Below are 10,878 nucleotides of genomic sequence, written 5' to 3'. Positions count from 1 at the left end.
CACCTCAGTCAAAATCTCACAGCCACTCGGGCAATAGTAAAACATGATGCTCAGCCCAAAATATCATTTAAAAATATCATTTAAGTGTTAAAGCAGAGTAAGCATGGCTGAGTTATGAAAACAGTAGAATATAGCATGACTGAGTTCAAGCATGAAGTCAAAACAGTAAGGAAATATCAGTAAAAATCCCCTAAGGGTTCAAATAGTTGGCACGAGGCTCAAATATGGCATTCAGCCCAAATCATGATGATAACAAATAGTTTTCAGTCAAATACGCAGTAAAACGGTCATTGGGGATGGACTAAGTCACAATGCCCAACAGGGCACGACCCCACGCTCGTCATCTAGCGTGTGCGTCACCTCAATATAGCACAACGATGTGCAGTCCAGGGTTTCATACCTTTAGGACATCATTTACAATCATTACTCACCTCAATCCGATCCAAACTATAGCTCCTTTTGCCCCTTGAATCGGCCTCCACTCACATCGAATCTATCCAAAATCAGAATCACGACGTCAAAATATGCTAAGGGAACGAAGCCCAAGTGAAAATAATCAATTTACAATATAAATCCCGAAATTACCAAAATCCGACCCCTGGACCCACGTCTCGGAATTCAATAAAATTTACACCAATAGATTCCTTATCTCCTCACGAGTTCATACATATCAAAAGTACCAAAATCCGACCACAAATGGCCCCTCAAATCTTCAAGTCTAAGTCTCCAATACCAAGCCCTAGTTTCCCAAATTTTAACCCTAAAATTCCATTAATTACAGCTCTAATCCGTGAAATAATACCATAGGAACGAGTTTTTGGTCCAAAATACTTACCTCATTGAAGTCCCCTTGAAATCCTTCTTCAAAATCGTCCAAAAAACTCCAAAGCTGACTTAGAATTGGTGGAATAGCTCAAAAATCGCGAAGGAAACAATTTATACTTTCTGGCCCAGGGATTTCTCATCTGCGGCCAAATTCCCGCTTCTGCGGAACCACATTTGCAGTCAACGAACCGCTTCTGCAGTTTTCACTTAAGTCCCAACTTTCCGCATCTGTGATGCTAACTCCGCACCTACGCCATCGCAGGTGCGGTTACCTAACCGCTTCTGTGGTCACATCCTCCCCAACCACTTTACGCTTCTGCGGACTTCTTTCTCACATCTACGACATTGCACCTGCGGTCCCCAATCTGCAGGTACGGAAACAACAGAAGTAGAAAATCTGCAGCTTTACCAAAAATTCCAAACTCTCCGTCAACCATCCGAAATCACCCCGAGGCCCCAGAACCTCAACCAAAAGTCAAAACATATCCCATAACCTTGTTCAAACTTATAAAAATCTTCAAAACACCTCAAACAACATTGAATCAACCAAAACATATCGGATTCAAGCCTAAGTTTCCAAAATCTTTCGAATTACGCTTTTGATCAAAAACCCAACCAAACCACGTCCGAATGACCTGAAATTTTGCACACACATACCAAATGACACAAAGGAACTACTTTAACTCCTAAAATTCCATTCTGACCCCTATATCAAAATCTCACCTATCAACCGGAAAACACCAAAAATCCAATTTCGCCAATTCAAGCCTAAATCTACTCCCAACCTCCAAAACTCATTCTGATCACGCTCCTAAGTCCCAAGTCACCTCCCAAAGCTATCCGAACCATCAGAACTCACATCCGATCCCTCTAAAACATAAGTCGACATCCGTTGACTTTTCCAACTTAAGCTTCCTCAAAAGAGATTAAGTGTCTCAAACCTTCCCAAAACCTTTCCGAACCCGAGCCAACCAACCCGATAATATATAGAACCGATAGACAAAGCAATAAGAAGCATAAATGGGGGAAACAGAGTAGTAACTCATGAAACGATAGGCCAGGTCGTTACATACTCCTCCTCTTAAATAAATGTTTGTCCTCAAACGAGGATATCTGCTCTGCATCTCCTGCTCGGTCTCCTAGGTAGACTCCTCTACGAGCCAACCTTTCCACTGCATCTTCACTGAAGCTATATCCTTTGATCTCAACTTTCAAACCTGACGACCCAAAATAGCTACTGGCTCCACATCATAGGTCATATCATTATCTAACTGAACCGTGTTGAAATCCAGAACATAAGACAGATCCCCAATATACTTCTGGAGCATATAAACATGAAATACCGGATGCACACTCGACAAGCTGGGTGGCAAAGAAGCTCATAAGCCACCTCCCCAATCCTCCGAGGCACCTCAAAAGGCCCAATGAACCGAGGACTCAATTTACCTTTCTTCCCAAATCTCAGAACACCATTCATGGGTGAAACCATGAACAGAACCTTCTCAGCATAACTCTTTTGCCTCGACTGCGCTCTACGAATCCTCTCATGAATTACCTTCACCTTTTCTAAAGCATCCTGCACCAAGTCTGTCCCCAATAGCTTGGCCTCACCGGGCTCGAACTAACCAACTGGAGACCTACACCGCCTCCTATACAAAGCCTCATATGGAGCCATCTGAATACTCGACTGGTAGCTGTCGTTATAAGCAAACTCTGCAAGCGGTAGTGTTAAATTGTATGGATCCACCAAATCGTAGAATACCTGGTCCTCTACAAGATTCTGCTGAGAGCACTTAGTAAAGCAGTAAGTAAATGAGGCAGAGGATTTTTACATGGATAAATCTCACACAAAGGGATCAAAATATCACGACCTACCTTGCAGGCTTTTAACTTCACTAACTTGTAATCTTACCTATTACAAGCCACTTTACAATACTTCCTATTGCAAAGAATTTACTCAAATAACTTGTGGTACCTTTACCACAAGCAACTTTGTGACTATCCTAGTTACAAAGGCTTTTTCTAACTTGTGATGCTATCACCACAATCCACTTTGTAATTCTACGATTACAAAGACTTTTCCTTATGACTAAATCTAGTCACAACATAAACTCAACGAGTTTACGGATTTACAAGAGGATTCCTAATCAGTATGTTTCTAGATAAGCGATTTAAGAGATATTGTAAGTACAATAACAAGGTTACAACTCAACTAGGATATCAAGCATCAATCTTTTAGGAACTGGTCCGTAGTGGCGTTCACCCTTGTTCTTCAAGCTTGAGCGGATGATTTTTTCTGGTTTTGCAAGAGGCTTGAATAAGAAACAGAAACCTTCCAGTGATATTTTTGTATAAAGCACATTTGGTACATCTTGATCACATGAATTGAAATGAAGTGAGTACTTTGTTTGGTTAGAGAGTGAGTGGGCTGACAGTAGTGTAGTACGGCAGAAATAGTGTCGTCGGTCACTTCATTTCCAGCTGTGTCCAAATGACTTTGTACTGCTATAAGGAAACCACAAAAGCATCCGGTCCTTGTTTGGTTCCTAGTTCCTGAAGCTGTTGCAATTCATCTTTAGCTAAAATCTGTTAACGATTGCAGTAATCCAAGTAGGTCAGGTTCCCTATCTGGTTCTTAGTCAAAAGTTTGTTAGATCATCAAAACATCAGGCAAGAGCATTTAAGATCTATCAATTTCCCCCTTTTTGGTGATGACAAACTTCAACAATTATAAATCGAAATTGGGACAGTAGAAACCAAACAACCAGTTTCAAAGAGTTCACCCTGAGACTATGCCTTGTCTTAAAGAATAATAGAGCATAAGAACTAGTTCCCCAATGTGTAATTTCCCCTTTTTGGCATCATTAAAAAGAATAACATCACAAAGAAGTCCAGCTAAGCTAACTCATGCCACATATGTGCACACAATCATGAGAAAGAATAGAACACATAGAGACAGTACGAGACATAAGAAAAAAGATTCATATTAATAATTTTTAATATGCCTTGTCCTTTGAAAAAAGGAAGAGTTTACATTGGACTTGTTCACAACAGTAGTAGTAGTACATCCCAACCATAAAAGAGCAAAAAAAACATCCACCAACCATCAACAAGGGGACAAAGAAGAAGAAACATATCCAGAAAACTGGGAACTGAAGGGGTTCTTAGGGGGCACTGGGAGGAAAAGGCTTGGAAGCTGCAGCAAGTTTCTGGAGAACAAGGTCTCTTTGGGCATTTCCCGAATTTTGCTCATTGAGCAGTTCAGCCTTCAGGTTTCGCCCTGAGATCAGCATTTCTTGGGTCAAACGGATCACCTCATCATTTGACATGGGAACCCCTCGGGCTTGCTGACCTTCCAGGATAGCATTCCTGGCCTTCAATCGACGTATTTCTCAGCTGCACTGTTCTGGGCATTGATGAGCTGACACATAGTTGAAGTACTTCCTACACCCCCATACTTCTCAATACACTTGCACTCTTCCAAGGTTGTCTGAGAGAATGTCTGGTTACGGGACCCCACTTTACCTGTTCCTAGTGGAACCTCAAAGAATTTGAACACGTGAGTGAGCAAGAATCCACAGGGAAGCCCGTGATTACCATCCTTGAAATTGGCCACCTTCTGTATGTGTTCAATCATTATGGCAGGCAGACTCACAGGGTTGAAACCGTCCAGTTGCTCCATTTGGTATAGATCAGATTTTGAATTTACAAACCTCCTTTCTGCTTGAGGCAACAAGACTTTGTTAACCAGCTCAAACAACAGCTGGTAGATAGGGAGTAGTGCTTTCTTATGGATCTGGTCCCCTTTCTGATTAGAATTATCTTTCATCACTACATTTCTAAAGTTGTACTGACAGACATCTCGTACACTCGACACCCCAACTGTAGGAACTCGCAAAATTTCTCCAAGCAATTTCACGTCAAAGACAATGTCCACCCCATTGACCAACGCATAAACATGGTCAGTATCGACTGGAAAAAGACTGGCGAAAAAACTCTGTACCTCCTCCTCATACGCTTTAGGGGCATCAATATAGAATAGACGCATCCATGGTTGAAACTCCACCATTTCCAGAATTTGGCGCATTCCGGCCATCTCCGAGATTGTTGGGTCAAACGTACGACCTAGCAGAACTTTTTGATGCCTTAGGTGCTCAAAGCCAAGGCAGACCTCACTTCTTGCTTTCATTCCAGAACTAGGTTCTTCAACTGTTTCAGACTTGCGTTTCCTATGCTTTTCTCCACTAACTTTGCCTTTCCCCTTGGACTTGAGAAGAATATCGTCATCACTCACTGCCTCCTTCAACTTGGACTTAAAAGTAGACCCTTTCTCTATTGAAACAGACTCAGCCTTTTTCGAGGACTGCCTTACAAGGGAACCTGGTTCCTTAGGAGTTCCTTCTTCCACCTCCACTACAGGAATAGCTTCATCACTTATAGGTACACCATCCTTCACCAACTTTCTTCTTTTCTTCTTACTAATTTTCTTGATCTTTTGGAGTGCAGAGTCGTAGGCCACTTTGACTTGAAGCCTGGTAGTCCGCCGCTTAATTTCATACTCAGGGGTGGAGACAACTCTTTGCTTACTTATGAATGCATCAAGGGCCACGTTGTCCACGTCTTCTTTATCACTACATCGCATTTCTGGTGCTTGAATTCACAGGGGAACAACATCTAATGCAGGAATAGCATTGTCCTGGGGATGAGAGTCCTGACCTGGGTCCTCCGGAGAGGGATCAGGTTCCTCATGTTATGCCCCAGTAATGTATACTACTGCATCCCCTTAAATAGCCATAATGGCCCCTTCTACCCACATGCTTTGTGACTCATGTTTCTGGGAAATAAGTTCATGCAATACCCCATCAGCGGATACCACAAACACAGTCTTTTCTTCTTCAACCGGTGCTTCCACAACCATGGAGTCGACGGCACCGATGGTGGAGCCTTTTGTGAACTTAGTATTTTGACCTTGTTCTCCATTTAGGGTTTGACTGGTATGGGCAATAGACGATGGAAAGAACGGAACAGTAATTTCAAGGGTTTCTGAGTTGGGAAGAGGTTGGGAAACTAGGGAAGGTGTGACTGTAGCAGTAGGAGTGATAGAGGGTGACAAAGACTCAGTGAAGGCGACAGCTTCCATAGATGGGTCAGAGGTGATTACAGTTGAGGCAGAGAGATCGAAAGTTTTCTCAGCCATTGGAAGAGGTGGTGTGATGATACTTTCCTTTTGGGTGAATCTAGAATATGGCCTATGGTTAAGAAGGACATAAGAGAGGGTTTTTTTAACGGAGAGGATAATTACGAAGGGAGAAGAATAGGCACCGGTTCTGAAATGACAGTTGGGCGTGGAGAATTGTGATATTTCAGAGGGAGATGGAACGTTTTGAATTGAAGAGACGTGACAGCCGGATCTAAAAAGTTGATGACATGGCAGTTGTATTTTGTACCTTTTAAGATGTGTATTAAAGGATGCACAGAACTACTAACCTTTAGTACAAGAACCTGGTTCTTGAAAAAACATTTTCTTCAAACCCTTTTTGAAAAGTATTGATCCTCTTTTATCAGTCATGTACTGCATCTACTGCTTCTATTCTTATCATGTGTGTCTACCTGCAACAGTATTGAAGTGAGTTAGACATGGCCAAAAACTCTTTGAACTAATTATTTCTTAAGAATACGAGCCAGCTAAAGAGGAATTAGGTTCTTAATTTGGCTTCAACAGTCCTAGCTTTACTCTGTTTCTTTCAAACTATTTCCTACTCAATGCCTTGGTGAAAATGTCTGCAATTTGATCTTCTGTGTTGCAGAACTTCATGCATATCAACCCTTTCTCCACATTTTCTCTCAGAAAATGATGCCTCACATCAATATGTTTGGTCCTTTTATGTTGAATTGGATTCTTTGCCATATTGAGTGCACTGGTGTTGTCACATAGGAGAGTCACACTCTCAGTGAGAACTCCAAAATCCTCCAGCTACTGCTTGATCCACAGAAGCTGAGCACAACAGGATGCTGCAGCTACATATTCAGCTTCAGCTGTTGAAAGAGCCACTGAATTTTGTTTCCTTGTCCACCAATAGATAAGACATGATCCTAAGAAGTGAGCCATCCCAGAAGTGCTTTTTCTGTCCATAAGATAACCTGCATAGTCTGCATCAGCATACCCAATCAGATTAAAACTGTCACCTGATGGATAATATAGCACCAAGTCTTGCGTGCCTTTGAGATATCTCAGTATTCTTTTGGTAGCTTTCAAGTGAGATTCCTTGGGATTTGATTGAAACCTTGCACACAGCCCTACGCTGAAGACAATATCAGGTCGACTGGCAATGAGATAAAAGAGAGACCCAATGATGCCTCTATACATTGTTTGATTCATAGGAGATCCAGTTTTATCCATGTCCAGTCGAGTGACAGTTGCAATGGGACTGTCTATCACTTTTGATGCTTCCATGTCAAACCTCTTTAAGAGTTCCCTAATGTATTTTTGCTGACAAATGGAAGTACCCTTTGGGGACTGTTTTACTTGAAGACCCAGGAAGAAGTTTAATTCCCTTATCATACTCATTTCAAATTTGCTTCCCTCAATGGTAATTTCTTTCATGCTTGTTGGGAAATCATTGGGGGAGAGATACTAGACATGGTGCAGGCTTTTTTCTGTGGGCAGGAACTACCCAAATTTGTGACTCATACAAATTTGTTCCTACTATCTAAGAAGAAGGATGTCCTGAACTTCTCAGATTTAAGGCCAATTAGCTTGAGTAATTTATCTAACAAAAGCATATCGAGGGTTATTCATGAGAGGCTAGTGGATATAATTCCCAATATTATATCTGATGAGCAAGCAGGGTTTGTAAAAGGTAGAAGTATTGCTGAGAATGTATTACTAACTCAAAAAATAATCATTGACATTAGATTAAGGACAAAGGCAGGCCCTAATGTAGTTCTAAAATTGGACATGATTAAGGCATATGATCTACTCTCCTGGATTATTCTCACAAAGATCTTGAGGAAGAGGGGATTCTCTGAATGGTTTATTGGATTGATTTTTGGGATTGTATCAAATAATTGGTATTCAGTTCTAGTTAATGGCCAACCACATGGTTTTTTCAAGTCAACCAGAGGGGTGAAATAGGGTGACCCTCTATCACCTATACTGTTTATACTGGCTGCAGAGGAAATGTCAAGGGGTCTAAATGCTTTACATCATAATCTGTACTTTTGTGGATTCGGAATGCCGAAGTGGAGCCCTAAGATCAACCATATTGCTTATGCAGAGATGCAATCATTTTCTCATCCTCAGATGCTACTTCTTTAAGATTGATTATGGAAGTTCTAAATGCTTACAAAAGCAGCATCTGGACAACTAATCAACAAGGCAAAATCTGCAGTTTATGTTCACCATTCTACAAGCGATGAAGTTGTTAGGAAGATTGAAGGAATAACTAGTATACAGGAAAAGGATTTCCCATTCATCTATCTGGGTTGTCCTATTTTTTAAAAAAAGAGAAAAATGGAGTATTATAAAGATTTGATATCAAAAGTGTTGGATAAACTTCAAGCGTGGAAAGGGAAACTATTATCTGTCGGAGGAAGGGCAGTACTAATCAACAGTATGTTGCAAACCATGCCAATTCATCTACTTTCTGCAGTAAATCCACCGGCCTATGTTTTAATAAACTACATAAGTTATTTGCGAGATTCTACTAGAGCAATTCTATTGATGGTAGAGCTAGACATTGGGCATCTTGGGATACTTTATGCTTACCTAAACATGAAGGAGGAGTGGGATATCGATCCTTAAATGATATGTCAAATGCTCTCTTTTCCAAGCTATGGTGGAACTTCAGGACTAAGCCATCTTTATGTAGCTCTTTTATGAGTCAAAAATATTTGAAGAAGATGCATGCAACTGTTGTGCCTTGGAGAGGTGGATCACACGTTTGGAGAAAAATGTTGGAATGCAAAGACTCTACTGAACATCTAATTTTCTGGAAACTAAAAATGGGATCTTCCCTATTTTGGTTTGACAATTGGACAGGCTTGGGGGCCCTTTACTTTGTAATACCCCCGGAGTTTATAGTTGATGAAACAATCCAGAATGTGAATGATGTTGTTGTGGAAGGAGAGTGGGATGAACATAAAATCAGAGAAATATTTCCACGTGACTTAGCTATGCACATTATGCACACCATACAAGCTCCATCGATGAATGATGAACTGGACAAACCTATCTGGTGTTTGGAAACAAGAGGTCAATTCACGGTTAAGTCAGCTTGGGAATATTTGAGGAGAAGGAAAGATCCAGCTATTACATACGACAACATGTGGGTTAAAGGATTGCCTTTTAAGTTCTCATTTTTGGTGTGAAAACTGTGGAAAGGTAAGCTACCACTTGATGATGTAATTAGAAGGATGGGATACTACATGCCATCTAAATGTTGGTGTTGTGTAATGCCAAAGGAAGACACATTAAGCCATGTTTTCTATCGGTCACTCACAACCTTAAAGGTTTGGTCTTACTTCTATTCTCATGCTGGATTATCTCTTGAGAGCTTAAACCTGCATCAGGCTATTGTGAAATGCTGGAAAACAAAGTTAATTCCGAGACTCAAACCAATATTCCAAGCACTTCCTAGTATAATTTTGCGGGAACTATGGAAAAGGAGTAACAACAACAAGCATGGTGAGGCAGTGTCAACCAATCGAGTGGTATACCAAGTCTCAAATACTATTCAATCTCTTATTAAACTAAGGAAGCCAGGCATTGACCAAGTACCATTCAGATGGCCTGATATACTTAGAATGATGGAGAACTACACTCCCAAACTAAAGTTCAACAAGGTTTTATGGGAACTCCCTATGACAGATTGGACAAAAATTAACACTGATGGGGCCTCGAGAGGTAATACAAGTAGGAGTTCAATTGGCTTTTGCTTGAGGAATGAGGAAGGAGATCCGGTCTATGCATGTGGAAAAGAAATTCAAGAGGTGACAAACACTCAAGCAGAAACAAGGGCAATTTTGGAGGCCCTGAAACATTGTTTGACTAATGAGATGAATAACATATGGGTAGAAACTGATTCTATGCTGCTCAAGAAGGTTATCACAAGGGAGTGGAAACCACCCTGGGTTATTGAGGAGGAAGTGAAAGAGATAAGGTAGATGCTAATGTTGTGCAATGGCAGGATAACACATATTTTCAGAGAGGGGAACAAGCTAGCTGATTATTTGGCAAACTATGCTCTTGATCAAGGAGTAATAGAATGACACTCTTTTCATCATCTGGATACACAAGGCAGAAGACTAGTTAATGGAGACAAAATGCAATGTCCATTTCTGAGAGTAAAGGCTTCGAGGCAGTAGAAGGAGAGGTTAACACAAGGGCAAAGGGGATGATTTCAAATCCTAGGGGAGTAAAAGAAGTTGACAAATGTTATTTTACTAACCTTGGGTTCTTTTTTGCAGGAATCGATACTATGCTCAAGCCATGTCACTTAATAGGACTTCTATGGGTGGTATTAGTACTTTGTGCTCAATCCCTTGAAGGAGGAAAGGTGACATGCATAAGCTTGAGGAAAATCAATTATTGGAACTGGCAATCCATTAAAGAAAAATAGAAGGCTAAGAGGAAGAAATCACCAATGCAGCATCATAGTCGAGCACATGAAGTATCCAATAGTGTAGGGAACTCAACAACACACAAAGGATGGACACATGACATCGAGGTCAAATGTAGCAGAATCACTGATGAACCCAACATCCATAATGCTGCAGAAGTGACCTGTAGGTGGATATCTTCAATACACAACAGGAAAGGGAACCAGTCTTTAGGAATACAACAGAAGGATATTTGCATCGCATGGTTCTGGAAGCAGGTTGTGTCTGGAAATAATGAAGATTTATTAAAGTTCATCATAAAGAACTTTTCAAACGCAGCAACCTACACCAATCCAATGCACTCTCTTGACTGGAAGTGTGTTAAACAAAGGGAGGGGATCAAGGATAAGTACTCGATAGGAGTAAAAAGCTTAGAAGCATGGTTGCACATGC

General features: G+C 40.9%; 2 protein-coding genes across 2 annotated transcripts; one reads left to right on the top strand and one right to left on the bottom strand.

Annotated features, from left to right (window-relative positions):
* Window positions 1-6,799: 6,799 nt before the first annotated feature.
* On the bottom strand, window positions 6,800-7,429 carry LOC138871393 (secreted RxLR effector protein 161-like). The gene has a single exon (XM_070149272.1). The coding sequence runs from the start codon at window positions 7,427-7,429 to the stop codon at window positions 6,800-6,802; it is 630 nt and encodes a 209-aa protein (XP_070005373.1).
* A 1,811-nt stretch (window positions 7,430-9,240) lies between these two features.
* On the top strand, window positions 9,241-10,372 carry LOC138871387 (uncharacterized). Its single transcript, XM_070149260.1, has 2 exons — window positions 9,241-9,986; window positions 10,294-10,372. The coding sequence occupies exons 1-2, from the start codon at window positions 9,241-9,243 to the stop codon at window positions 10,370-10,372; spliced, it is 825 nt and encodes a 274-aa protein (XP_070005361.1).
* Window positions 10,373-10,878: the final 506 nt, after the last annotated feature.

This window comes from Nicotiana sylvestris, chromosome 1, assembly GCF_000393655.2.
Source record: "Nicotiana sylvestris chromosome 1, ASM39365v2, whole genome shotgun sequence".
NCBI classification, from domain to species: Eukaryota; Viridiplantae; Streptophyta; class Magnoliopsida; order Solanales; family Solanaceae; genus Nicotiana; species Nicotiana sylvestris.
Note: the sequence above shows the minus strand (reverse complement) of the source record. Positions and strands in the feature narration are given on the sequence as shown.

What these genes read in the sequence shown, in the direction of transcription:
- LOC138871393 (XM_070149272.1), bottom strand. Translation starts at nt 7,429, where the DNA reads ATGAAAGAAATTACCATTGAGGGAAGCAAATTTGAAATGAGTATGATA.
- LOC138871387 (XM_070149260.1), top strand. Translation starts at nt 9,241, where the DNA reads ATGGGATACTACATGCCATCTAAATGTTGGTGTTGTGTAATGCCAAAG. An exon ending in GAGGAAGTGAAAGAGATAAG is followed by an intron (nt 9,987 to 10,293) that starts GTAGATGCTAAT and finishes TCTTTTTTGCAG; the next exon opens with GAATCGATACTATGCTCAAG.